General features: G+C 70.7%; 2 protein-coding genes across 2 annotated transcripts; one reads left to right on the top strand and one right to left on the bottom strand.

The window, feature by feature from the left end:
- Nucleotides 1–1,212: 1,212 nt before the first annotated feature.
- On the top strand, nt 1,213–5,546 carry LOC148590805 (transcription elongation factor 1 homolog). The gene is made up of 4 exons (XM_088538567.1): nt 1,213–1,267; nt 2,097–2,214; nt 3,395–3,465; nt 5,473–5,546. Exons 2-4 carry the CDS (start codon nt 2,099–2,101, stop codon nt 5,535–5,537), a joined length of 252 nt encoding a protein of 83 aa, XP_088394693.1. The 5' UTR covers nt 1,213–1,267; nt 2,097–2,098; the 3' UTR covers nt 5,538–5,546.
- Nucleotides 5,547–8,137: 2,591 nt separating this feature from the next.
- On the bottom strand, nt 8,138–18,147 carry LOC148590804 (calponin-1-like). Its single transcript, XM_088538566.1, is given in 8 exon segments — nt 8,138–8,374; nt 10,076–10,222; nt 12,752–12,781; nt 12,784–12,864; nt 14,557–14,694; nt 15,483–15,549; nt 16,224–16,345; nt 18,085–18,147. Coding segments are annotated over 8 exon segments (885 nt in total).
- Nucleotides 18,148–25,074: the final 6,927 nt, after the last annotated feature.

Genomic DNA, 25,074 nt, shown 5'->3' with positions numbered 1-25,074 from the left:
CCAAAACCGGCTGCTTTGGCCCCAAAGCAGGGCTGGGGGGAGGGGGAGCGTGTGACCCCCCCCCCGAAACCCCCGGGGAGGGAAAGGGGGGACATGGTGGCCTTGGGGACCCCCAAGTCCTGGTGTCCCCGGTGTCCCCAATGCCATGGGGTCCCCAGTGTCCCCCTTATTTGTGTCCCTGATGTCCCCAATGATGTCCCCAAGCCCTGAGTGTCCCCAAGCCCCGGGTGTCCCATCCACCACGGGGTCCCCATGGCTCAACTGTCCCCAAGGCCACCACGTCCCCAGCCTGGCCCCAGTGTCCCCAATGTCCCCGGCTGGGCCACGTTGTCCTGTGTCCCCAGCTCCTTATCTGGGCCTTGGGGACAGGACGAGCCTGGGGCCACCGCGGGGACGTGGGGACGTCCCCAGCCTGGGGCCACCACCATAGGGACATGGGGACGTCCCCACCCTGCTCACAATGGGGCCTCTATGGGGGACACGCGTGGGGGGGGACACGTCCCTGTCCCCCCTTGGTCACACTGAGGCCACCCATGGGGACAAGGTTGGGGACATGGGGACATCCCCCCCCCACCACCACATCAGGGCCACCTCTGGGGTCCTGGGGGGCAGGACAGGGACATGGGGACCCCCCCCCCCCCCCGACTCCCAGGGTGCCCCTGACCCTCCATTTTGGGAGATTTTCCCCAATTCGGGGACATTCACCCCAATTTTGGGAGATTTCTCCCCATTTTGGGGTGATTCCCCCCAATTTTGGGACGTTTCTCCCCAATTTTAGGAGATTCACCCCAACTTGGGGAGATCCCCCCAATTTTGGGAGATTTCTCCTCCATTTGGGGAGATTTTGCCCAATTTTGGGTCATTTCCCCCCAACTTGCGGAGATTTCTCCCCAATTTGGGGAGATTCCCCCCAATTTTGGGACGTTTCTCCCCAATTTTAGGAGATTCACCCCAACTTGGGGAGATCCCCCCAATTTTGGGAGATTTCTCCTCCATTTTGGGAGATTTTGCCCAATTTTGGGTCATTTCCCCCCAATTTGCGGTCTCCTCCCCCGCCCCTCGCGGCAGTTTCCCGGCTTGACGCCCTGGCCCCGCCCCGCCGCCGCCCATTGGCTGCGGCCTTTCCCGCCCGCCCCGCGCGCCGCCCAATGGGGAGCGAGGCCGGGCAAGGAGAAGGGCGGAAGCGGGCGACGCGGGTGGGGCTTTGCGCGCTTCCGGCGCCGGGCGGAAGTGCCGGTCTCCGTTGGAAACGCGGCCGGGGCGGTAGGTCGGCGGCGGGACCCGGGGCCGGGGGGGGGGAAACGGGGGGGGCGGGGGCATCTCAGGGGGGGTCCCGGGGGGGTCCAGGGGGGTCCGGGAGGGGTCAGGGGGGTCCCGGAGGTCCCGGGAGGGTCTGGGAGGTCCCGGGGGGGGGTCCCGGAGGGGTCTGGGGGGGGTCTAGGAGGTCCCGGAGGTTCCGGGGGGGGTCCCGGGGGGGTCTCGGGGGGGTCTGGGAGGTCCCGGGGGGGTCCCGGGAGGGTCTGGGGGGGTCTAGGAGGTCCCGGAGGTCCCGGGGGGTCCCGGAGGGGTCTGGGGGGGTCTAGGAGGTCCCGGGGGGGTCTGGGAGGTCCCAGCAGGGCCGGGGGGGGGGAGTCGATAGTTCCCCCCCCCCGGGGTCCTCCTGGGTGCCCCCCCCCATATTAGAACCCCCCCGTTAGAACGGAGCCCCCCCCCCCCCCCCGTGTCACCCTCTTCACGGGCCACCCCCCCCCCCCATGGCCCCCCCACGGTGTCACCCCCTGCCCCCCCCGTGTCCCCCCCCCGGCCGTGTCCCCCCTGCAACGTGTCCCCGTGTCCCCCACAATGTGTCACTGTGTCCCCCCCAATGTGTCCCCATGTCCCCCCCCCGTGTCCCCCCTGTCCCCGTGTCCCCCACAATGTGTCACTGTGTCCCCTCTCAACGTGTCCCCATGTCCCCCCCGCCATGTCCCCCCCAATGTGTCCCCGTGTCCCCCCCAATGTGTCCCCGTGTCCCCCACAATGTGTCACTGTGTCCCCCCAATGTGTCCCCATGTCTCTCTCCGTGTCCCCCCCAACGTCCCCCTGTCCCCCCCCAGCCATGGGGCGCCGCAAGTCCAAGCGGAAGCCGCCCCCCAAGAAGAAGGTGACGGGGACCCTGGAGACGCAGTTCACGTGTCCCTTCTGCAACCACGAGAAGTCCTGCGACGTCAAGATGTGCGTGCGGGGGGACGGGGACGGGGGGGACACGGGGACGGGGGGGGGACAGGGGGATGGGGGGACACGGGGATGGAGGGACATGGAAGGGACACGGGGGGGGACATGGGGACACGGAGGGGACGCGGGGATGGGGGGACACGGGGATGGAGGGACATGGAGGGGACGCGGGGGGGGACACGGAAGGGACAGGGGGACACGGAGGGGACAGGGGGACACGGAGGGGACAGGGGGATAGATGGACATGGAAGGGACACGGGGGGGACACGGGGACGTGGGGATGGGGGGACACGGAGGGGACATGGGGATAGAGGGACATGGAGGGGACACGGAGGGGACGCGGGGATGGGGGGGACACGGAGGGGACGCAGGGGCACGGAGGGAACACGGGGGGGACATGGGGATGGAGGGACATGGGGATGGAGGAACACGGAGGGGACATGGGGGACCCGGAGGGGACATGGAGGGGACATGGGGACCTGGAGGGGACACGGGGATGGAGGGACATGGGGGGAACACGGAGGGGACACGGGGATGGAGGGACACGGAGGGGACATGGGGACCTGGAGGGGACACGGGGATGGAGGGACATGGGGGGAACACGGAGGGGACACGGGGATGGAGGGACATGGAGGGGACACGGAGGGGACGCGGGGATGGGGGGAACAGGGGGGGACACGGGGATGGAGGGACACGGAGGGGACGCGGGGACACGGAGGGAACGCGGGGACACGGAGGGGACATGGGGACATTGGGGACGTGGAGATAGCAGGGGGACACGGAACACGGAGATGGGGGGACACGGGGACACAAAGGGGACATTGGGGATGTGGGGACAGCAGGGGGAAGGAGGGACACAGGGACGTGAAGGGGATGCGGGGACGGGGGGACACGGAGGGGACACAGGGACCTTGGGGACATGGGGACAGTGCGGGGGATGTGGGGACATTGGGGACAGCGAGGGGTCATGGGGGCGGTGGGGGGGGACATTGGGGACAACGGGGACAGCGGGAGGGCACAGGGACATTGGAGACACGGGGATGGCAGGAGGATGTGGGGACACGGGGACGTCGGGGATGTGGGGACATGGGGACATTGGGGACAGCAGGGGGAGGGCACGGGGATGAGGGGGACATGGGGCCATGGGGGTGGCAGGGTGTCACCTCCCGTGTCCCCGCAGGGACCGCGCGCGGAACACGGGTGTCATCGCGTGCACCGTGTGCCTGGAGGAGTTCCAGACCCCCATCACCTGTGCGTGGGGACAGGGGACAGTGTGGGGACAGCGCGGGGACGTGGGGATAGTGTGGGGACAGCGCGGGGACGTGGGGACACCCTGGTGGGAATGGGGACACCGCGGGGGGACATGGGGACATCACGGGGACATGGGGATAGTGTGGGGACAGCGCGGGGACATGGGGACACCCCCGGGGGATGGGGACACCGCGGGGGGACATGGGGACAACACGGGGACATGGGGACACCCTGGTGGGAATGGGGACACTGCGGGGGGACGGGGACAGCGTGGGGACATGGGGACAGTGTGGGGACAGCGCGGGGACATGGGGACACCCCCGGGGGATGGGGACACCGCGGGGGGACATGGGGACAGTGTGGGGACAGCACGGGGACATGGGGACACCCCCGGGGGATGGGGACACTGCAGGGGGACGGGGACAGCGCGAGGGGACATGGGGACAACACGGGGACACCCCCGGGGGATGGGGACACTGCGGGGGGACGGGGACAGCGCGGGGGGACAGGGACAGTGTGGGGACAGCACGGGGACAGTGTGGGGACAGCGCAGGGACATGGGGACACCCCCAGGGGATGGGGACACCGCGGGGGACATGGGGACAACACGGGGACATGGGGACATCCCCAGGGGGATGGGGACACTGCGGGGGGACGGGGACAGTGTGGGGACATGGGGACAGCACGGGGACATGGGGACACCCCCAGGTGGATGGGGACACCACGGGGGGACATGGGGACAACACGGGGACATGGGGACACTGTGGGGACAGCGCGGGGACGTGGGGACACCCCCAGGGGATGGGGACACCGCGGGGGGACATGGGGACAACACGGGGACATGGGGACACCCCTGGGGAGACGGGGTCACCCGTGTAGTGACAATGACACCCCGTGCGGACAGGGACAGTGCAGGGGAATGGGGACACCCATGGGGACACTTGTATAGTGTCGGGGACACCCCCAGGGGGATGGGGACACCCCTATAGTGACAATGACACGCTCATGGAGACAGGGACACCCGCATAGTGACAATGACACCCCCATGGGGACAGGGACACTGCAAGGGAATGGGGACACCCATGGGGGCATGGGGACACCTGTGCAGTGACAGTGACACCCCCACGGGGATGGGGACACCTGTGTGGATGGGGGGGTGACAATGACACCCACATGGGGACAAGGACACCCCAAAGGGGACGGGGACACCCACACGGTGACAACAACACCCGCATAGTGACAGGGCCACCCCTGTGGGGACAGGGCCACCCAGGGGGGCAGTGCCACCCGTGCGGTGCCGGTGACCCAGGGGGGGTGTCACTGTCCCCGGTGACCGGGGTGGGGGGGTGGCCCTGTCCCCGCTGTCCCCAGTGACCTGGGGGGGGTGTCACTGTCCCTGGTGACCCGGGGGGGGGGTGTCACTGTCCCTGCTATCCCCAGTGACCCAGGGGGTGTCACTGTCCCCGGTGACCCGGGCAGTGTCCCCATCCCCGCTGTCCCGGGTTTGGTGTCCCCATCCCTGCTGTCCCCGGTGACCGGCGTTTAGTGTCCCTGTCCCCCCTGTCCTTGGTGACCTGGGGTGGGGGGGCTGTCCCTGTCCCCGGTGCCCCAGGTGGGGGTGTCCCTGTCCCCGGTGACGCGGGGGTGTCCCCACTGTCCCCGGTGACCTGGCGGGGGGTTGTCCCTGTCCCTGGTGTCCCGGGTTTGGTGTCCCTGTCCCTGCTGTCCCCGGTGACCCGGGGGGGGGTTGTCCCTGTCCCCGGTGACGCGGGGGTGTCCCCACTGTCCCCGCTGTCCCCGGTGACGCGGGGGTGTCCCCGCTGTCCCGGGTGACCTGGCGGGGGGTTGTCCCTGTCCCTGGTGTCCCGGGTTTGGTGTCCCTGTCCCTGCTGTCCCCGGTGACCCGGGGGGGGGTTGTCCCTGTCCCCGGTGACGCGGGGGTGTCCCCGCTGTCCCCACTGTCCCCGGTGACCCAGGGGGTGTCCCCGCTGTCCCCTGTCCCCGCAGACCTCTCGGAGCCCGTGGACGTTTACAGCGACTGGATCGACGCGTGCGAGGCGGCCAACCAGTGACGGGACCGGCCCCCCCGGGGTATCTACCCCCCCCCCGGGGTACCTACCCCCCCCTCGGGGTATTTACCCCCCCCCCCCGGGGTATTTCCTCCCCCCCGGGGGGGTTTCGCTCTCCTGTTCTTTTTTTTCCGCTTTTTCCCACCCGTTTTGGTCGGGTTTTTGGTCTTTGGGGACACGGGGGGGACACGGTGGCCCCCCCAATAAAGGCCATTGGGGAGCACAAGAGGTGGCGGCTTCGTCCCCTGGGGGGGGGGTGTCCCCAAGGGGGGGACAGGGACACGTGTCCCCTCCCATTGTCATTAGTGGCACCTTTGTCACCCACCCATTGTCCCCTCTGTGTCCCCCCCATGTCTCAGTTTGTCCCCGTGTCCCCCCTGGTGTCTTGGGGCCCCCTCCCCGTGTCACCCATGTTGTCCCCATGTCCCTATCCCTCCTCTCACGCCTCCATGGCCCCCATGTGTCACCGATGTCCCCTAACGCCCGTGTCCCCCATCCCTGTGTCCCCCTTGTGTGTCGGATCCCCTGTCCCCACGTCCCCCTTGTCCCTGTTTCCTTGTCCCCAATGTCCCTTCGCACCTCGGTTCCCATTTCCATGTCCCCAATGTCCCTCGATGTCCCCCCCCAATGTCCCCAACAGGTGACACTGTCACTTCGTGCTCCTCTTTATTGCACCCCAACCCTCACACCGGGGGCAGCAGCGGCAGCTCGAGGCCACCGCGGGGACACGGGGGACACGGGGGACACGGCCACGGGGGGACACGGTGACCACGGGGCAACACGGTGACCAGAGGGGACACGGTGGCTGCGGGGGACAGGGTGACCACAGGGGACACGGTGGCTGCAGGGGACACGGTGCCCGCGGTGGTGGCTGCGGTGGCCCTGGTGGCTGCAGTGCCCACAGGGGACACGGTGACCGCAGGGGACACCGTGACCAGGGGGGACATGGTGGCCCAGGTGCCTGCAGTGGTGGCCGCAGTGGCCCTGGTGGCTGCAGGGGACACAGTGCCCATAGGGGACGCGGTGGCCGCGCTGTCCCCGGTGGCTGCAGTGCCCGCGGTGGCCGCAGTGCCCGCGGTGGCCGCAGGGGACAGGGTGGCGATAGGGGACACGGTGGCCGCGCTGTCCCCGGTAGCTGCAGTGGCCGCAGGGGACACGGTGGCCACAGGGAACACAGTGGCTGCGCTGTCCCTGGTGGCCGCAGGGGACACGGTGGCTGCAGGGGACATGGTGCCCCCAGGGGACACGGTGGCCGTGCTGTCCCCAGTGGCCACGGTGACCGCAGGGGCCGCGGTGGCTGTAGGGAACACAGTGACCATAGGGGACACGGTGGCCGTGGTGGCCGTAGGGGACACAGTGGCCGCGCTGTCCCTGGTGGCCACAGGGGACACAGTGACCCCAGGGGACACAGTGACCGCGGGGGACATGGTGGCCATGGTGGCCGCAGGGGACGTGGTGGCCGCAGGGGACGGGGTGGCTGCAGGGGATGCGGTGGCCGCGGGGGCCATAGTGGCCGCGCCGTCTCCGGTGGCCGCACTGTCCCCAGTGACCCCAGGGGACACGGTGCCCACGGTGCCCGTAGGGGACACAGTGGCCGCGCCGTTCCTGGTGGCCGTGCCGTCCCCGGTGACCATAGGGGACACAGTGACCATAGGGGACGTGGTGGCCGCAGTGCCCGCGGTGGCCACGCTGTTCCTGGTGGCTGCAGGGGACACAGTGACCCCAGGGGATATGGTGGCCACGCTGTCCCCGGTGACCCCAGGGGACGCAGTGACCATAGGGAACACAGTGACCATAGGGGACGCGGTGCCCGTGCTGTCCCCGCCGTCCCCTCGTGCCGCCGTGCGCCCTAGTGCGCGTCGTGCAGCGCCAGCGGCCCCAGGGGACACAGTGACCACAGGGGACGCAGTGACCCCAGGGGACACAGTGACCATAGGGGACACAGTGACCATAGGGGATGTGGTGACCCCACTGTCCCCGGGGCCCGCAGTGTCCCCGCTGTCCCCGCTGTCCCCTTGCGCCACCCTGCGCCCTAGTGCGCGTCGTGCAGCGCCAGCGGCCCCAGGGGACCCAGTGACCATAGGGGACGCAGTGACCATAGGGAACACAGTGACCCCAGGGGATGCAGTGACCCCAATGCCCACGGTGTCCCCGCTGTCCCCGGTGTCCCCTTGCCCTGCCGTGCGCCCTAGTGCGCGTCGTGCAGCGCCAGCGGCCCCAGGGGACACAGTGACCCCAGTGTCCCCGGTGTCCCCTCGCCCCGCCGTGCGCCCTAGTGCGCGTCGTGCAGCGCCAGCGGCCCCAGGGGACACAGTGACCATAGGGGACGCAGTGACCCCAGGGGACGCAGTGACCCCAGTGTCCCCGGTGTCCCTGCCATCCCCCTGTGCCGTTTGGCGCCCTAGTGCGCGTCGTGCAGCGCCAGCGGCCCCAGGGGACACAGTGCCCATAGGGGACATGGTGGCCGCGCCGTCCCCTTGTCCCCTCGCCCCGCCGTGCGCCCTAGTGCGCGTCGTGCAGCGCCAGCGGCCCCAGGGGACACAGTGCCCATAGGGGCCGCGGTGGCCGCGCCGTCCCCTTGTCCCCCCGTGCGGCCGTGCGCCCTAGTGCGCGTCGTGCAGCGCCAGCGGCCCGTCGTGGCCCAGGTCCGCGATGTCCCCCGGCGCGTGGCAGTACTTGGGGTCGCACACCTGGCGCGGCAGCCCGTAGCCCGTCATGCCCTGCTGCGACGCGCCCTTGTTGCTGCCCATCTGCAGCGGGATGGTCCCCGCGTCGCAGCGCTCCAGCCCCGGCGCCCGCGCCAGGATCTGCCGCTTGGTGCCCGGGGCCGTCATCCCCGCCTGGCACGGGGACAGGGGGGGGACGGGGACACAGGGGGGACATGGGGGGACATGGGGACACGGGACATGGGGACACAGGGACATGGGGACGCAGGGGGGACATGGGGACACAGGGGGGACATGGGGACACAGGGGGGGACATGGGGGACGTGGGACACAGGGGGGACATGGGGGGACATGGGGGGACATGGGGGACACGGGACACAGGGGGGACATGGGGGGACATGGGGGACATGGGACATGGGGACACAGGGACATGGGGACGCAGGGGGGACATGGGGACACGGGACAAAGGGACACAGGACACAGGGACACAGGACATGAGACACATGGACACGGGGACACAGGGACATGGGAACACAGGGACACGGGACAAAGGGACACAGGACACAGGGACACAGGACATGGAGACATTGGGACACAGGGGGGACATGGGGACATGGGCACAGGGACATGGGGGACAGGGGGACATGGGGGACACAGGGCATGGGGACACAGGGACATGGGACATGGGGACATGGGAACACAGGGCATGGGGACACAGGGACATGGTCACACAAGACACAGGGACATGGGAACACAGGGACACAGGAGACAGGGACACAGGACACAGGGACACGGGGACACAGGACATGGAGACATGGGGACACAGCGGGGACATGGGGACATGGGCACAGGGACATGGGGGACATGGGGACACAGGAGGGACATGGGGGACAGGAGGGACATGAGGGACACAGGGCATGGGGACACAGGGACATGGGGACACAGGGACACGGGGACACAAGGACGCGGGACACGGGGACATGGTCACACAAGACACGGGACACAGGGACATGACACAGGGGCACAGGACATGGAGACACGGGGACACAGGGACATGGGGACGCGGGGCCGGGACACAGGGACATGGGGACAAGGGACACAGGACATGGGGACAGGGAGACAGGGACACACAGGGGGACAGGGTCACACAGGGGGACAGACCCCGTGTCCCCCTGTCACCTGCCTGGTGCCCTTGTTGGTGCCCCCCGCGGTGTCCCCATGCCCCCACGTCCCCATGTCCCCTGTCACCTGGCTGGCGCCCTTGTTGGTGTCCCCCGTGGTGTCCCCATGTCCCTGTGTCCCCACATCCCCGTGTCCCCATGTCCCCTGTCACCTGGCTGGTGCCCTCGTTGGTGCCCCCCCCGATGGTGTCACCATGTCCCCGTGTCCCCACATCCCCCTGTCCCCGTGTCCCCTGTCCCCTGTCACCTGGCTGGCGCCCTTGTTGGTGCCCCCCCGTGGTGTCCCCGTGTCCCCATGTCCCCGTGTCCCCACATCCCCCTGTCCCCACGTCCCCTGTCCCCTGTCACCTGGCTGGCGCCCTTGTTGGTGCCCCCTCCCATGGTGTCCCCGTGTCCCCATGTCCCTGTGTCCCCGTGTCCCCTCCCATGGTGTCCCTGTGTCCCCACATCCCCCTGTGCCCGTGTCCCCTGTCCCCTGGCTGGCGCCCTTGTTGGTGCCCCCCCATGGTGTCCCCGTGTCCCCACATCCCCCTGTCCCCGTGTCCCCTGTCCCCTGGCTGGCGCCCTTGTTGGTGCCCCCCCCATGGTGTCCCCACGTCCCCTGTCCCCTGTCACCTGGCTGGCACCCTTGTTGGTGCCCCCTCCCATGGTGTCCCCGTGTCCCTGTGTCCCCGTGTCCCCTGTCCCCTGTCACCTGGCTGGCGCCCTTGTTGGTGCCCATCTGCAGGCTGATGGTGGCCTGGTCCAGGGGCTGGTCCGTGCCCAGCTTGGGGTCGTAGAGGTGGCGCCGGGTCCCGTAGGCCGTCATGCCCTGCTGGCTCGCGAACTTGTTGGTGCCCATCTGGGGACAGGGACACGGCGGGGACGGCTGGCACCGGGGACACCGCGGGGACCCCCGGGGGACCCTCCGGGGGACGGAGGGTGGCCTCTGCGTGGTGGCCCCGTGTCCCCCACGATGGCCCCGTGTCCTCCACGATGGCCCCGTGTCCTCCCCGTGGTGGCCCCATGTCCCCCACAGTGGCCCCATGTCTCCCACGGTGGCCCCGTGTCCCCCCGTGGTGGCCCCATGTCCCCCACGATGGCCCTGTGTCTCCCATGGTGGCCCCGTGTCCCCCCCGCCGTGGTGTCCCCATGTCTCCCATGATGGCCCTGTGCCCCACCCGCAATGGCCCCGTGTCCCCCACGGTGGCCCCATGTCCTCCATGATGGCCCCGTGTCCTCCCCGTGGTGGCCCCGTGTCCCCCACGGTGGCCCCATGTCTTCCATGATGGCCCCGTGTCCCCCTGTGGTGTCCCCATGTCCCCCACAGTGGCCCCATGTCTCCCATAATGGCCCCATGTCCCCCTGTGGTGGCCCCGTGTCCCCCACAGTGGCCCCATGTCTCCCATGATGGCCCCCGTGTCCCCCTGTGGTGTCCCCATGTCCCCCACAGTGGCCCCATGTCTCCCATAATGGCCCCGTGTCCCCCTGTGGTGGCCCCGTGTCCCCCACAGTGGCCCCATGTCTCCCATGGTGGCCCCGTGTCCCCCCCGCCGTGGTGTCCCCATGTCTCCCATGATGGCCCTGTGCCCCACCCCCAATGGCCCCGTGTCCCCCACGGTGGCCCCATGTCCTCCACGATGGCCCCGTGTCCTCCCCGTGGTGGCCCCGTGTCCCCCACGGTGGCCCCATGTCTTCCACGATGGCCCCGTGTCCCCCTGTGGTGTCCCCATGTCCCCCACGGTGGCCCCATGTCCTCCACGATGGCCCCGTGTCCCCCCCGTGGTGGCCCCGTGTCCCCCACGGTGGCCCCATGTCTCCCACAATGGCCCCGTGTCCCCCCGTGGTGGCCCCGTGTCCCCCACGGTGGCCCCATGTCTCCCATGGTGGCCCCGTGTCCCCCCGTGGTGGCCTCGTGTTCCCCGATGGCCCCGTGTCCCCCCCACCACAATAGCCCTGTGCTCCACCACCGATGGCCCCATGTCCCCCCTCCATGGTGGCCCTGTGTCCCCCACGGTGGCCCCATGTCCCCATGGTGTCCCCATGTCCTGCAGTGTCCCCACTATGTTCCTGTGCCCCCTGCATGTCCTGCTCCACAGTGTCCCTGCAGTGTCCCCATGCCCCTATGGTTTCCCCATGTCCCTTCAGTGTCCCAAACCCCACAGTGTCCCTATGCCCCATGGTGTCCCCATGCCCCGCAGTGTCCCCACAGTGTCCCCATGCCCCGCGGTGTCCCCACGCCCCGCGGTGTCCCCATGCCTTGTGGTGTCCCCCTGTCCTGCGGTGTCCACATGCCCCCGTGGTGTCCCCACGCCTCGTGGTGTCCCTATGCCCCACGGTGTCCCCTCGGTGTCCCCATGCCCCACGGTGTCCCCATGCTCCACAGTGTCCCTGTGGTGTCCCATGCCCCTATGGTTTCCCCATGTCCCTTCAGTGTCCCCAAGCCCCGCAGTGTCCCCACGCCCCGCGGTGTCCCCGCAGTGTCCCCATGCCCCTCAGTGTCCCCATGCCTCGTGGTGTCCCCATGCCCCTCAGTGTCCCCATGCCCCACGGTGTCCCTGCGCCCCGCAGTGTCCCCACGCCCCACGGTGTCCCCATGTCCCGCAGTGTCCCCATGCCCCACGGTGTCCCTGCGCCCCGCAGTGTCCCCACGCCCCACGGTGTCCCCATGTCCCGCAGTGTCCCCGCAGTGTCCCCATGCCCCTCAGTGTCCCCATGCCCCACGGTGTCCCTGCGCCCCGCAGTGTCCCCCACGCCCCACGGTGTCCCCATGTCCCGCAGTGTCCCCGCAGTGTCCCCATGCCCCTCAGTGTCCCCATGCCCCTCAGTGTCCCACGCCCCTCAGTGTCCCCATGCCCCGCGGTGTCCCCATGCCCCGCGGTGTCCCCGCAGTGTCCCCCATTGCCTCGTGGTGTCCCCATGCCTCGTGGTGTCCCCCTGTCCTGCAGTGTCCCCATGCCCCATGGTGTCCCCCTGTCCCGTGGTGTCCCCCATGCCCCACGGTGTCCCCCTGTCCCGCGGTCCCCCCACTCCCCGCGGTCCCCCGCGTCCCCCCGTGTCACCTGCAGCCCGATGATGCTCCTGCAGTGTCCCCCTGTCCCCACGGTGTCCCCACGCCCCACAGTGTCCCCACGCCTCATGGTGCCCCCTGTCCCACAGTGTCCCCACGCGGTCCCGCAGTGTCCCCACGCCCCCGCGGTCCCCCCCGTGTCACCTGCAGCCGATGATGCTCCTGCAGTGTCCCCACGCCCCGCAGTGTCCCCATGCCTCGTGGTGTCCCCCTGTCCTGCAGTGTCCCCATGCCCCGTGGTGTTCCCCACAGTGTCCCCATGTCCCGCAGTGTCCCCCTGTCCCCGCAGTGTCCCCACGCCCCGCGGTCCCCCCGTGTCACCTGCAGCCCGATGATGCTCCTGCCCTCTCGCGCAGCTTCTCGGGCTCGAAGTGTCGCTGCTGCTTCTCCGCGTACTTCACCCCCAGCCCCACGTTGTTGCCCTTGGTCTTGGCCTGCGGGGCCGGCGTCACCGCGGGGGACGTGGGGACATCGTGGGGGACGGGGGGACCGCGGGGGACGGGGGGACACAGGGACACCGCAGGGGATGGGGACCCCGTGGGGCACGGGGACATGGGGACACCGCGGGGGACACGGGGACACCGTAGGGGGCACGGGGACACAGGGACTCCATGGGGCATGGGGACACCGCGGGGCACGAGGGGACATGGGGACCCCATGGGGCACAGGGACACCGCGGGGGATGGGGACACCACAGGTGGCACGGGGACACCGCGGGGCACGAGGGGACTTGGGGACCCTGTGGGGCATGGGGACACTGCGGGGCATGGGGACACCGTGGGGCATGGGGGGACACGGGGACACTGCGGGGGACACGGGGACACCACAGGGCATGGGGACACCACAGGGCACAAAGGAACATGAGGACCCTGCGGGGACACCCGGCCCTGGGGACACCTGGCCCCTTGGGGACCTATCAGGGACCTCCCAACCCCCTGGGACACCTGGCCCTGAGGACACCCAGCCCCTTGGGGACACCCTGCCCTGTGGGGACCCATCAGGGACCTCCCAGTCCCCTTGGGGACACTCAGGGACCCTCCAAGGACGACTGGGACCCCCTGGAGACCCCCTAGGGGACCCCCTGGGGACCGTGGTGATGTTGGGGACACTCTGGGGACCCTCGGAGACACTGTGGGGACCCCTGGGGACATGTGGGGATGGTGTGGGGACCTGTGGGGACCCTTGGGGACCCCGTGGGGACCTTAGAGACACTGTGGGGACACTGTGAGGCCATTGGGGACACCATGGGGACCCTTGGGGACATGTGGGGACCTTGGGGATGCTGTGAGGACCCCATGGGGACCCTTGGGCACCCACAGAGACACTGTGGGGACCTTGTGGGGACTCTTGGGGACCCGTGGGGACCCTTGGGGACACTGTGGGAACCTTGGGGATGCTGTGGGGACCATGGGGATGCTGTGGGGACCCCGTGGGGATGTTGGGGACACTGTGGGGACCCCTGGGGACATGTGGGGATGGCGTGGGGACCTGTGGGGACCCTTGGGGGCTCCGTGGGGTCCTTAGGGACACTGTGGGGACACTGTGAGGCCATTGGGGACACCATGGGGACCCTTGGGGACATGTGGGGACCTTGGGGATGCTGTGGGGACCCTGCGGGGACCCTTACCCATGGAGACCTTGTGGGGACTCTTGGGGACCCTGTGAGGACCCTTGGGCACCCGTGGGGACCCTTGGGGACACTGTGGGGACCCCGTGGGGACATGTGGGGGGTGCCGAGGGGACCTGTGGGGACCCTTGGGGACGCCGTGGGGACACTGTGGGGATGTTGGGGACACAGTGGGGACCCCTGGGGACATGTGGGGATGCCGTGGGGACACTTGGGGACCCTTGGGGACGCTGTGGGGACCATGGGGATGCCGTGGGGACCCTGTGGGGATGTTGGGGACAGTGTGGGGGACCCTCGGAGACACTGTGGGGACCCCTGGGGACATGTGGAGATGCCGTGGGGACCTGTGGGGACCCCTGGGGACATGTGGGGATGCCGTGGGGACACTTGGGGACCCTTGGGGATGCCGTGGGGACCATGGGGATCCTTGGGGATGCCGTGGGGACCATGGGGATGCCGTGGGGACCCTTGGGGACACTTGGGGACATTGGGGACGCACCTGGCTGGCCAGCGCCATGAGCGCTGACTGCACCTGCGTGTGGTTGCTGTTCTCGAACAGGTCGTTGGCCTCGAAGATGTCGTGGGGCTTCACCCCATAGCGCCGCATGGCCGACAGGAAGTTCCCGATGTTCTCCAGCTGGGGACAGCGCGGTCACCGGGGTCACCAGGGTCACCACGGGTCACCGCTGCCACCCCCTGCCACCTACTGCCACCCCCTGCCACCTACTGCCACCCACTGCCATCTGTGTGATGGCCGACAGGAAGTTCCCGATGTTCTCCAGCTGGGGACAGCGCGGTCACCGGGGTCACCACGGGTCACCACTGCCACCTACTGCCACCTACTGCCACCTACTGCCACCTCCTGCCACCCCCTGCCATCTGTGTGATGGCCGGCAGGAAGTTCCCGATGTTCTCCAGCTGGGGACAGTGTGGTCACCGGGGTCACCGGTGTCACCATGGGTCACCACTGCCACCTACTGCCACCCCCTGCCATCTGTGTGATGGCCGACAGGAAGTTCCCGATGTTCTCCAGCTGGGGACAGCGCGGTCACCGGGGTCACCGGTGTCACCACGGGTCACCGCTGCCACCCCCTGCCACCCACTGCCACCTACTGCCACCCCCTGTCACCTACTGCCACCCCCTGCCATCTGTGTGATGGCTGTCAGGAAGTTCCCAATGTTCTCCAGCTGGGGACATTGCGGTCACCACTGTCACCAGGGTCACCACGGGTCACCACTGCCACCCACTGCCACCCCCTGCCACCCACTGCCACCCACGTGACGGCCAACAGGACGTTACTGATGCTCTCCAGCTGGGGACAGCGCGGTCACCGGGGTCACCTGCCCCGCCCCGTGTTGGCCCCGCCCCCGTTCTGGCCCCGCCCCCCGCGCTGGCCCCGCCCCCCGCGCTGGCCCCGCCCCCACCTTGTGCCAGTTCTGCCCGGGTTCGTTGACCTTCCGCACGGAGCCGGGCGCCAGCTTGTTGATGAGCCTGGGGTCAAGGGCAAGGGTCAAGGGGTCAGGGTCAGGGGTCATGGTCAGGGGTCGCAGGGGTGAGGGTCATGGGTAGAGGTCAGGGTTGGGGTGAGGGGTCGTGGCCGAGGTTGGGGTCGGGGGTTATGGCTGGGGTCAGGGGCCAGGGTCAGAGGTCACGGCTGGGGTTGGAGGTCACAGTCGGGATCAGGGGTCACGGCCGGGGCCGGGGTCATGGCCATGGTCGGGCCCAGGGGTCACGGTCGGGGTCACGGTCGGGGTCACAGCCAGGGTCACGGCTGGCGTTGGGGTCAGGTTGGGGGTCATGGCCAGGGTTGCGGTAGGGGTCAGGGGTCGCGGTAGGGGTCATGGTCGCAGTTGGGGGTCGTGGTCAGGGTCAGGGGTCGTGGTCAGGGGTCGCGATTGGGGTCGGGGTTGGGGGTCACGACCGAGGTCAGGGTTCACAGCCAGGCTCAGGGTTCACGGTCGGGGTCAGGGGTTGCAGTCAGGGGTCACGGCCGGGGTCAGGGTCGCAGTCAGGGTCAGGGGTCGTGGCCGGAGTCACGGTCGGGGTCAGGGGTCGCGCCCGGGGTCACGGTCGGGGTCAGGGGTCGCGCCCGGGGTCAGGGGTCATGGCCAGGGTCAGGGGTCGCGGTCGGGGTCAGGGGTCGCGGCCGGGGTCAGGGGTCGCACTCGCAGAGGATGACGCCGTCCTTGAGCCCCTCCATGAAGTTGTCCCCGATGCGGCGCCCGGTGGCCCCTTCGATCCAGGCGCGGAGCTCCCGCTCCCGCTGCGTGTCGTACTTCTGCGCCAGCTGCGGGGTCAGCGCGGGGTCAGCGCGGGGTCAGCGCGGGGTCAGGGGGCAGCATGGGGTCAGGGGGCAGCGCGGGGTCACCGGCGGGGTCACCGCGGGGTCAGGGGGCAGCGCGGGGTCAGGGGGCAGCGCGGGGTCACCAAGGGGTCACCGCGGGGTCAGGGGGCAGCGCGGGGTCAGGGGGCAGCGTGGGGTCACCAAGGGGTCAAGGGGCAGCGTAGGGTCACCAAGGGGTCAGTGCGGGGTCAGGGGGCAGCGTGGGATCAGCATGGGGTCGAGGGGCAGCACAGGGTCAGCGTGGGGTCAGGGGTCAGTGCGGGGTCAGCGGGCCGTCAGCGCAGGGTCAAGGGGCAACATGGGGTCAGTGCAAGGTCAGGGGTCAGCACGGGGTCAGGGGGCAGCGTGGGGTCAGTGCAGGATCAAGGGGCAGCATGGGGTCAGTGCAAGGTCAGGGGTCAGCACGGGGTCAGGGGGCAGCGCAGGGTCAGCACCAGGTCAAGGGACAGCGCGGGGTCAGTGTGGGGTCAGGGGGCAGCAGTGGGTCAAGGGGCAGCATGGGGTCAAAATAGGGTCAGGGGTCAGCACAGGGTCAGCGCGGGGTCAGCGCGGGGTCAAGGGGCAGCATGGGAGCAGTGCGGGGTCAGCAGGGGTCAGGGGTCAGTGCAGGGGTCAAGGGTCAGCCCTGCGGGTCATCCCCCAGGACGAGGCCCAGGGGCAGCCCCCGGGGTCATCCCCGGGGTCACAGGGTCATCCCTGGGGGTCACGGGGTCACCCCCGGGGTCACCCCCAGCTCCCTGCCCCCCCCCTCCCACCCCATCCAGGGGCACCCGGGAGCTCCCGGACACCGGAGGGGGGGCGGGGGGGGGAGATGGAGCCGCCCGGACGCCGGGGCCCCCCCGCAGAGGAGCAGGGAGGGCCCAGGCGTCCGGGCCCCCCCCCCAGCAGAGCAGGGAGAGCCCAGGCATCCGCCCCCCCCGCCGGGCACGGGGAGGGCCCCGGCGTCCGGGCCTTGCCCATATATAGACCCCGCCGCCCGCACGAGCCTTATAAGGACCTGCGGCCGGGCCGGGACCGGGACCCCCCCCGGGACCACCCCCCCCGCCGGGACCCCCCCCCCCATACGGGGCTTCTAGAGGCGGCGCCGGGAGGGGGGGCCCAGGCGTCCGGGTGGCCCCAAAGGGGGGCCCAGGCGTCCGGGTGGCCCCCCCCCTCCCCCCAATACATCCCAAGGGGGGGCCCAGGTGTCCGGGAGCCTCCAGGTGCCGACGGGGCCCAGGCGTCCGGGTGCCCCCCCCCCATCGGAGGGACCGGGCGGCCGGAGCCCCCTCTGCCCCCTCCCTCCCCCCTGTCCCCAAATGGGCCCCGGCGTCCGGGCGCCGTCACCCCCCTCCCTCTTGGGGACATCGGGTGGCCCCAGGTCCCCCCGGTGGCCGTGGGGTCCCCTCGTCCCCATGCGAAGGGCCCAGGCGTCCGGGGGCAGCACCAGGGACAGCGCCCGGGCCGGCACCCCGGCGACCCCCGCCCATCGCCGCCGCGCCGAATCGGAACCGAATCGGAACCGAATCGGAACCGGTTCTGGACCCATTCGGGACCAATTCGGGACCCATTCGGGACCCATTCGGGACCGGTCCCGGACCGATCTGGGCCGGTTCCGCTGCACCCCCACCCCGGTGCCCATTGAGCCCCGTCTCGGCGCAGCCCCGGTACCGCCGGCCCGGTCCGGTCCGGTCTCTGCCCACCTTGTTCTTGACCTCGGCCGAGAGCCCGTAGGCCGGGCCGCGGTTGAAGTGCGGGGAGGACATGGTGGCCGGTTCTGCTCCGGTTCCGCTCCGGTTCTGCTCCGGTTCCGCTCGGGTTCCTCTCCGGTTCCGCTCGGGTTCGGCTGCGCTCGGAGCCGCTTTGGGTCTCGGCTTGGAGCCGCTTCGGGTCCTGCTTCGCTTCGGGTCCGGTTCGGGTCCGGTCCGGTTCGGCTCCTGGCCCGGTTCTGAGGCGGTTCTGGCCCTGCTTCGGCTTCGGCGCCGGCCCCGCTCGGGTCCCGCTCGGATCCCGGTTCGGTCCCGGTTCGGGTTCGGTCCCGGTCTCGGTCCGGCCCCGCTCGGGCCCCGGTGCCACTTTTAAAACTCCCCGGCGGGTGGGGGGACCCTCCCCCCGTCCCGCAGCCAATGGGAGCCGCCCGCGGCGCCGACGTCACCGGGGGGCGGGGCCCTGACGTCACTTTTTCCACATGGGAATGAGGGGATCCCGGGGGGGGGGGGTCCCCCCATCCCACCCCCCCCACCCCGACCCCCCCCATCCTCCTCCATCCCCCCCCCCGGACGCCTGGGCCCCCCCGGGACTCCTGCCCCCCCCCCCCGGACGCCGGGGCCCCCCCCCGGACACCGCCCCCCCCCCCCCGGTGACGACACCGCATCGGCCTCCGGGGGGGGGGGGGGGCGGTTCGTCACGGGCGGGGAATGCGGGGGGGGGGGGGGGGCTGCGTCTGGCCCCGCCCCCCGGGATCCCGGTGCACGGTGGGGGGGGGGGGGATGCTCCGTCGGTGCCCAAAAAAGGAGAATTCGGCGGGCGGCGCCGCGGGGGCCCCGGCGTCCGGGCCCCGCCCCCCCGGAGCCACCGCGGGGCCCCGGCGTCCGGGGGGGGGCCCCGGAGTCCGGGGGGGGCCCAGGAGTCCGGGGGGGGGACCCCGGTGTCCGAGGGGGGGGTAAAGGAGCCTGAAGGGCCCCGGCGTCCGGGGGGGGGGGGGGGGCGGTTTTGGAGCCCCCGTTTCCATTTATAGCAACGGCCGCAGCTCTGACATCATCACCCCCCCCCCCCCCGCAGTGTGATGTCATCGCCGGCCTGGGGGCTGTGATGTCATCGGCTTTGGGAGGGGGGATTCCCCGGTGCTGAGGGAAGCGCCCGGTCCGGCTGTGATGTCACCTGCGCCCCCGGTGATGTCATCGCCTGTCCCTGGCTCTGACGTCACGGCGGGGACCCCCCAAACTGTCAATCACCGCGCCAAGCCCCGCCCACGGCTCCCGAGCCGCCAATGGCTGCCCAGGCCCCGCCCCCCGCCGCCCCGCCCGTCAGTCACCCCCTCCCGCCCCGCCCCCGGGCGGTGCCTCCCGCGGTGATTGGCTCCGCGCGGCCCCGCCCCCCCGCGCCCCGGAAGCGCTTCCCGGCAAGATGGCGGCGCCCGGCGGCGGCGTGTGGCGGCGGCGGCGCGGGGCCCGTGACCCCTGACCCGTGACCCCGTGACCCCGCGCAGGCGCCATGACCCCCGCGTGGGCGCGCGCGCTGCTGCGGGGGGGGCGCGCGGCGCTCGGGGCCCCCCCGCAGGTACCGGGGGGACGAGGGGACACGGGGGGACATTGGGGACACGGGGGGACACGGGGACATTGGGGACATGGGGGGACATTGGGAGGACACGGGGGTGGGGGGACGTTGGACATGGGGGGACACGAGGGGACACGGGGGGACATTGGGGACATGGGGGGGACATCGGGGACATTGGGAGGACACAGGGACGAGGGGACATTGGGGACATGGAGGGACATTGGGAGGACACGGGGATGGAGGGACACGGGAATGGGGGGACATTGGGGATGGGGGGACACGGGGGGACATTGGGGACATGGGGGGGACATCGGGGACATTGGGAGGACACGAGGACGAGGGGACATTGGGGACACGGGGGGACATTGGGAGGACACGGGGACAGGGGGATACGGGGGGACATGGGGGGACACGGGGGGACACGGGGGGACATTGGGGACACGGGGGGGACATCGGGGATGGGGGGACACAGGGGGACGGGGACATTGGGGACATTGCAGGGACACGGGGACAAGGGGACATGAGGATGGGGGGACATTGGGGACACGGGTGGGACTCGGTGGTCACAGAGACGGGGGGATGTGGAGGGACGCGGGGGGTGACACAGGGACATGGGGGGGACGGGGGACTGGGGGGACACGGGGAACATTGGGGACAGGGGGACGGGGGGACATTGGGGATGTGGGGGGAGACAGGAACATTGGGGACAGGGGGACGGGGGGACATTGGGGACACGGGGGGGACAAGGGGACGGGGGCACATTGGGGACATGGAGGGACACCGGGGGACACCGGGGCGGTGGCGGGAGGTCCCGGTGTCACCCGTGTCACCTGGGCAGGTCCCCGCCCTGTCCCTGTGGCGGGCGGCGGCCGGGGGGGTCCCCACGTCCCCGCGCCGAGGGGACAGCGGCGGGAAGAGCGACGGAGATGGCACCAGGGACAGCGGTGACAACGGCAGCCTGGGAGGTGGCACCGGGGACAGGAGCAGCGGCCGAGGTGGCACCATGGGCAGAGGTGACACCGGTGACAGGAGCGGAGGCAGAGGTGGCACCAGCAGCAGCAATGGCACCAGCGCCTGGGGAAGTGACACCAGTGACAGTGGTGACAGGAGCAGTGGCCGAGGTGGCCCTGGCGCCTGGGGAGGTGACACCGGTGACAAGAGCAGCGGCCGAGGTGGCACCGGGAGCAGAGCAGGCCCCGGCGCCGCAGGCGGTGGCAGCGGCCGAGGTGGCAGCAACGGCAGTGGCGCCTGGGGAGGTGACACCGGTGACAGGAGCAGTGGCTGGGGCGCCGGAGGCGGTGGCAGTGGTGGCAGCAGCCGAGGTGGCAGCAACGGCAGCGGCGCCTGGGGAGGTGACACCAGTGACACCAGTGACAGTGGCGACAGGAGCAGCGGCCGAGGTGGCACCAGTGCCTGGAGAGGTGACACTGGTGACAGAAACAGTGGCCGAGGTGGCAGCAACGGCAGCAGCGCCTGGAGAGGTGACACCGGTGACACTGGCAACAGGAGCAGCGGGCAAGGTGGCACCGGCACCTGGGGAGGTGACACCGGTGACAGCAGCCGAGGTGGCACCAACGGCAGCAGCTCCCGGGGAGGTGACACCGGTGACAGGAGCAGTGGCAGGGGCGCCGGAGGTGGTGGCAGTGGTGGCAGCAGCCGAGGTGGCAGCAACGGCAGTGGTGCCTGGGGAGGTGACACCAGTGACACCGGTGACAGTGGCGACAGGAGCAGTGGCCGAGGTGGCACCAGTGCCTGGAGAGGTGACACTGGTGACAGAAACAGTGGCCGAGGTGGCAGCAATGGCAGCAGCGCCTGGAGAGGTGACACCGGTGACACTGGCAACAGGAGCAGCGGGCAAGGTGGCACTGGCACCTGGGGAGGTGACACCGGTGACACCGGTGACAGTGGCGACAGGAGCAGTGGCCGAGGTGGCACCGGCGCCTGGGGAGGTGACACCGGTGACAGAAACAGTGGCCAAGGTGGCAGGAATGGCAGCAGCGCCTGGAGAGGTGACACCGGTGACAAGAGCAACGGCCGAGGTGGCACTGGGAGCAGAGGTGACAGCGGCGCCTGGCGAGGTGACACCGGTGACAGGAGCCGAGGTGGCACCAACGGCAGCAGCTCCTGGGGAGGTGACCCCGGCGGTGACCCCGGTGACGGTGCCGATGGTGACAATGGTGCCGACGGCGATGGCGGCGCGGCGGGGGCGGCGCTGGAGGCCGCGCTGGCCGCCATGGCCGCGTCCCCGGGCGGGCGGCGCGCGGGGGCCGCGGTGGCCGCGGTGGCCCCGGCGCTGGCGGCCGCGGTGGCCGCGGGGGCGGGGCGGCGCCGCGGGCTCTACCACGCGCTGCTGCGGCTGCTGCGGCCCCCCCCCGGCACCGCCCCCCCCGGGGCCCTGCGCCGCCTCCTCGCGGCCCCCCGGCACCTGGAGAGCGGCCTGCGCGTCCTGGAGCAGATGGAGGCGCACGGTGAGGGGGGGCGGCGGGGACAGCGGGGACAGCAGGGACATTGGGGACAGCGAGGACACCGGGGACACGGGGGACATTGGGGACGGCGGGGACACTGGGGACACCTGGACACTGGGGACAGCAGGGACACCGGGGACACTGGGGACAGCGGGGACACTGGGGACACCTGGACACTGGGGACAGTGGGGACACTGGGGACAGCGGGGACACGGGGGACACTGGGGACAGCGGGGACACCTGGACACCGGGGACAGCGGGGACAGCGGGGACACTGGGGACACCGGGACACTGGGGACGGCGGGGACACTGGAGACACTGGGGACACCGGGACACTGGGGACAGCGGGGACACTGGGGACAGCGGGGACACGGGGGACACTGGGGACAGCAGGGACACTGGGGACGGCGGGGACACTGGAGACACTGGGGACACCGGGACACTGGGGACAGCGGGGACACTGGGGACGGTGGGGACACCTGGACACTGGGGACAGCGGGGACCTTGGGGACACCGGGGACGGTGGGGACACTGGGGACAGCGGGGACACAGGGGACAGCGGGGACACCGGGGACACTGGGGACAGCGGGGACACTGGGGACACCTGGACACTGGGGACAGTGGGGACCCTGGGGGGGCACCTGGGACCTTGGGGACACCCGGACACCGGGGACCTTGGGGACACTGGGGACCTTGGGGACACCAGGACACTGGGGACCTTGGGGGGGCACCCGGACACTGGGGACAGCAGGGACCTTGGGGACAGCGGGGACCTTGGGGACACCTGGACACTGGGGACCTTGGAGACACGGGGACCCTGGGGACACCCAGTCACTGGGGACCTTGGGGACACTCGGACACCTGGGTCCCCTGGGGGGGCACCCAGACACCGGGGACCTTGGGGAGACTCGGACACCAGGGCCCCTTGGGGACACCGGGGACCTTGAGGGGGGGCGCCCGGACACCAGGGCCCTTGGGGACACTTGGACACCTGGGCCCCTTGGGGAGGCACCTGGATGCCTGGGCCCCTTGGGGACAGTCGGACACCTGGGCCCTTGGGGACACTCGGACACCAGGGCCCCTTGGGGGGGGGCACCCAGACACTGGGGACCTTGGGGACACGGGGACACCTGGGCCCCTTGGGAGGGGACACCCGGACACTGGGGCCCTTGGGGGGGCACCCAGACACTGGGGGAGCCCCTTGGAGCGGGGGGTGGTGGACACCTGGGCCCATGGGGCACTTGGACACCTGGGCCCATGGGGCACTTGGACACCGGGGCCCTTGGGGACACCAAGACACTGGGGACCTTGGGGACATTGGGACACCTGGGCCCATGGGGACACCTGGACACCGGGGTCCTTGGGGACACCAAGACACTGGGGACCTTGAGGGGGGCGCCCGGACACTGGGGACCTTGGGGGGCACCCGGACACTGGGGACCTTGAGGGGACACCCAGACACTGGGGGGGCCCCTTGGAGCGGGGGGGGTGGCGGACACCTGGGCCCATGGGGACACCTGGACACCGGGGTCCTTGGGGACACTTGGACACTGGGGACCTTGACGGGGGCGCCCGGACACTGGGGACCTTGGGGACACCTGGACACCGGGGTCCTTGGGGACACCAAGACACTGGGGACCTTGGGGACATTGGGACACCTGGGCCCATGGGGACACCTGGACACTGGGGTCCTTGGGGACACCAGGACACTGGGGACCTTGACGGGGGCGCCCGGACACTGGGGACCTTGGGGACACCCGGACACTGGGGGGGCCCCTTGGAGCGGGGGGTGGCGGACACCTGGGCCCATGGGGACACCTGGACACCGGGGTCCTTGGGGACACCCGGCCGCCCGGGCCCCCCTGACGGTGCCGCGCGCAGGGGTGGTCCCGGACGACGAGACCCTGCGGCTGCTGGTGGCGGCGTTCGGGCCGCGCAGCCGCCCCCTGCGCAAGGCGCAGCGCATGCGCTACTGGCTGCCGCGCTTCCGGCACGCCGACCCGCACGGGGACACCGGGGACACCGGGGACGGCCAGCGCCACCGCGGCCACTGTGGGGACATGGAAGCGCGCGCGCGGCGCGGCCTGCGCCGCATGGCTGCCGACCCGGGTGCTGACGTCACCGTGCTGCAGGTGACGCTGGGGACGTGGGGACACGGGGAGGTGTGCGGCATGGGGAGCTTGGGGACATGGGGACCTTGGGGACATGGGGACAGCGGGGACCACCACCGCGATGGGGACATGGAGCGTGGCCTGCGCCGCATGGCTGCTGACCCCAGCGCCGACGTCACCGTGCTGCAGGTGACACTGGGGACGTGGGGACGTCCAGGGGGACATGGGGACATCTGGAGACATGGGGGCATCTGGGGGACATGGGGACCTTGTGGACATGGGGACATTTGGGGAGACATCTGGGGGCGTGGGGATCTTGGGGACATGGGGACATCCAGGGGACATGGGGACCTTGGGGACAGGGGGACATCTGGGGGACGTGGGGGCATCCGAGGGGACATGGGGACATCTGGGGGACATGGGGACAGCGGGGACGGCCATGGGGACATGGAGCGCGCACGGTGCGGCCTGCGCCGCATGGCCGCCGACCCCGGCGCCAACGTCACCGTGCTGCAGGTGACACTGGCGACGTGGGGACGTCCGGGGGACATGGGGACATCTGGGGACATGGGGACCTTGTGGACATGGGGACATTTGGGGAGACATCTGGGGGCGTGGGGACCTTGGGGACATGGGGACATCCAGGGGACATGGGGACCTTGGGGACAGGGGGACATCTAGGGGACATGGGGGCATCCGAGGGGACATGGGGACATCTGGGGGACATGGGGACAGCGGGGACGGCCATGGGGACATGGAGCGCGCACAGCGTGGGCTGCGCCGCATGGCCACCGACCCCGGCGCCCACGTCACCGTGCTGCAGGTGACACTGGCGACGTGG

Source organism: Tinamus guttatus, unplaced genomic scaffold (assembly GCF_059628265.1).
Source record: "Tinamus guttatus ecotype Peru unplaced genomic scaffold, ASM5962826v1 Tinamus_guttatus_pri_ptg001088l, whole genome shotgun sequence".
Lineage (NCBI taxonomy): Eukaryota > Metazoa > Chordata > Aves > Tinamiformes > Tinamidae > Tinamus > Tinamus guttatus.
This window is presented reverse-complemented; position numbering and strand designations above follow the sequence as displayed.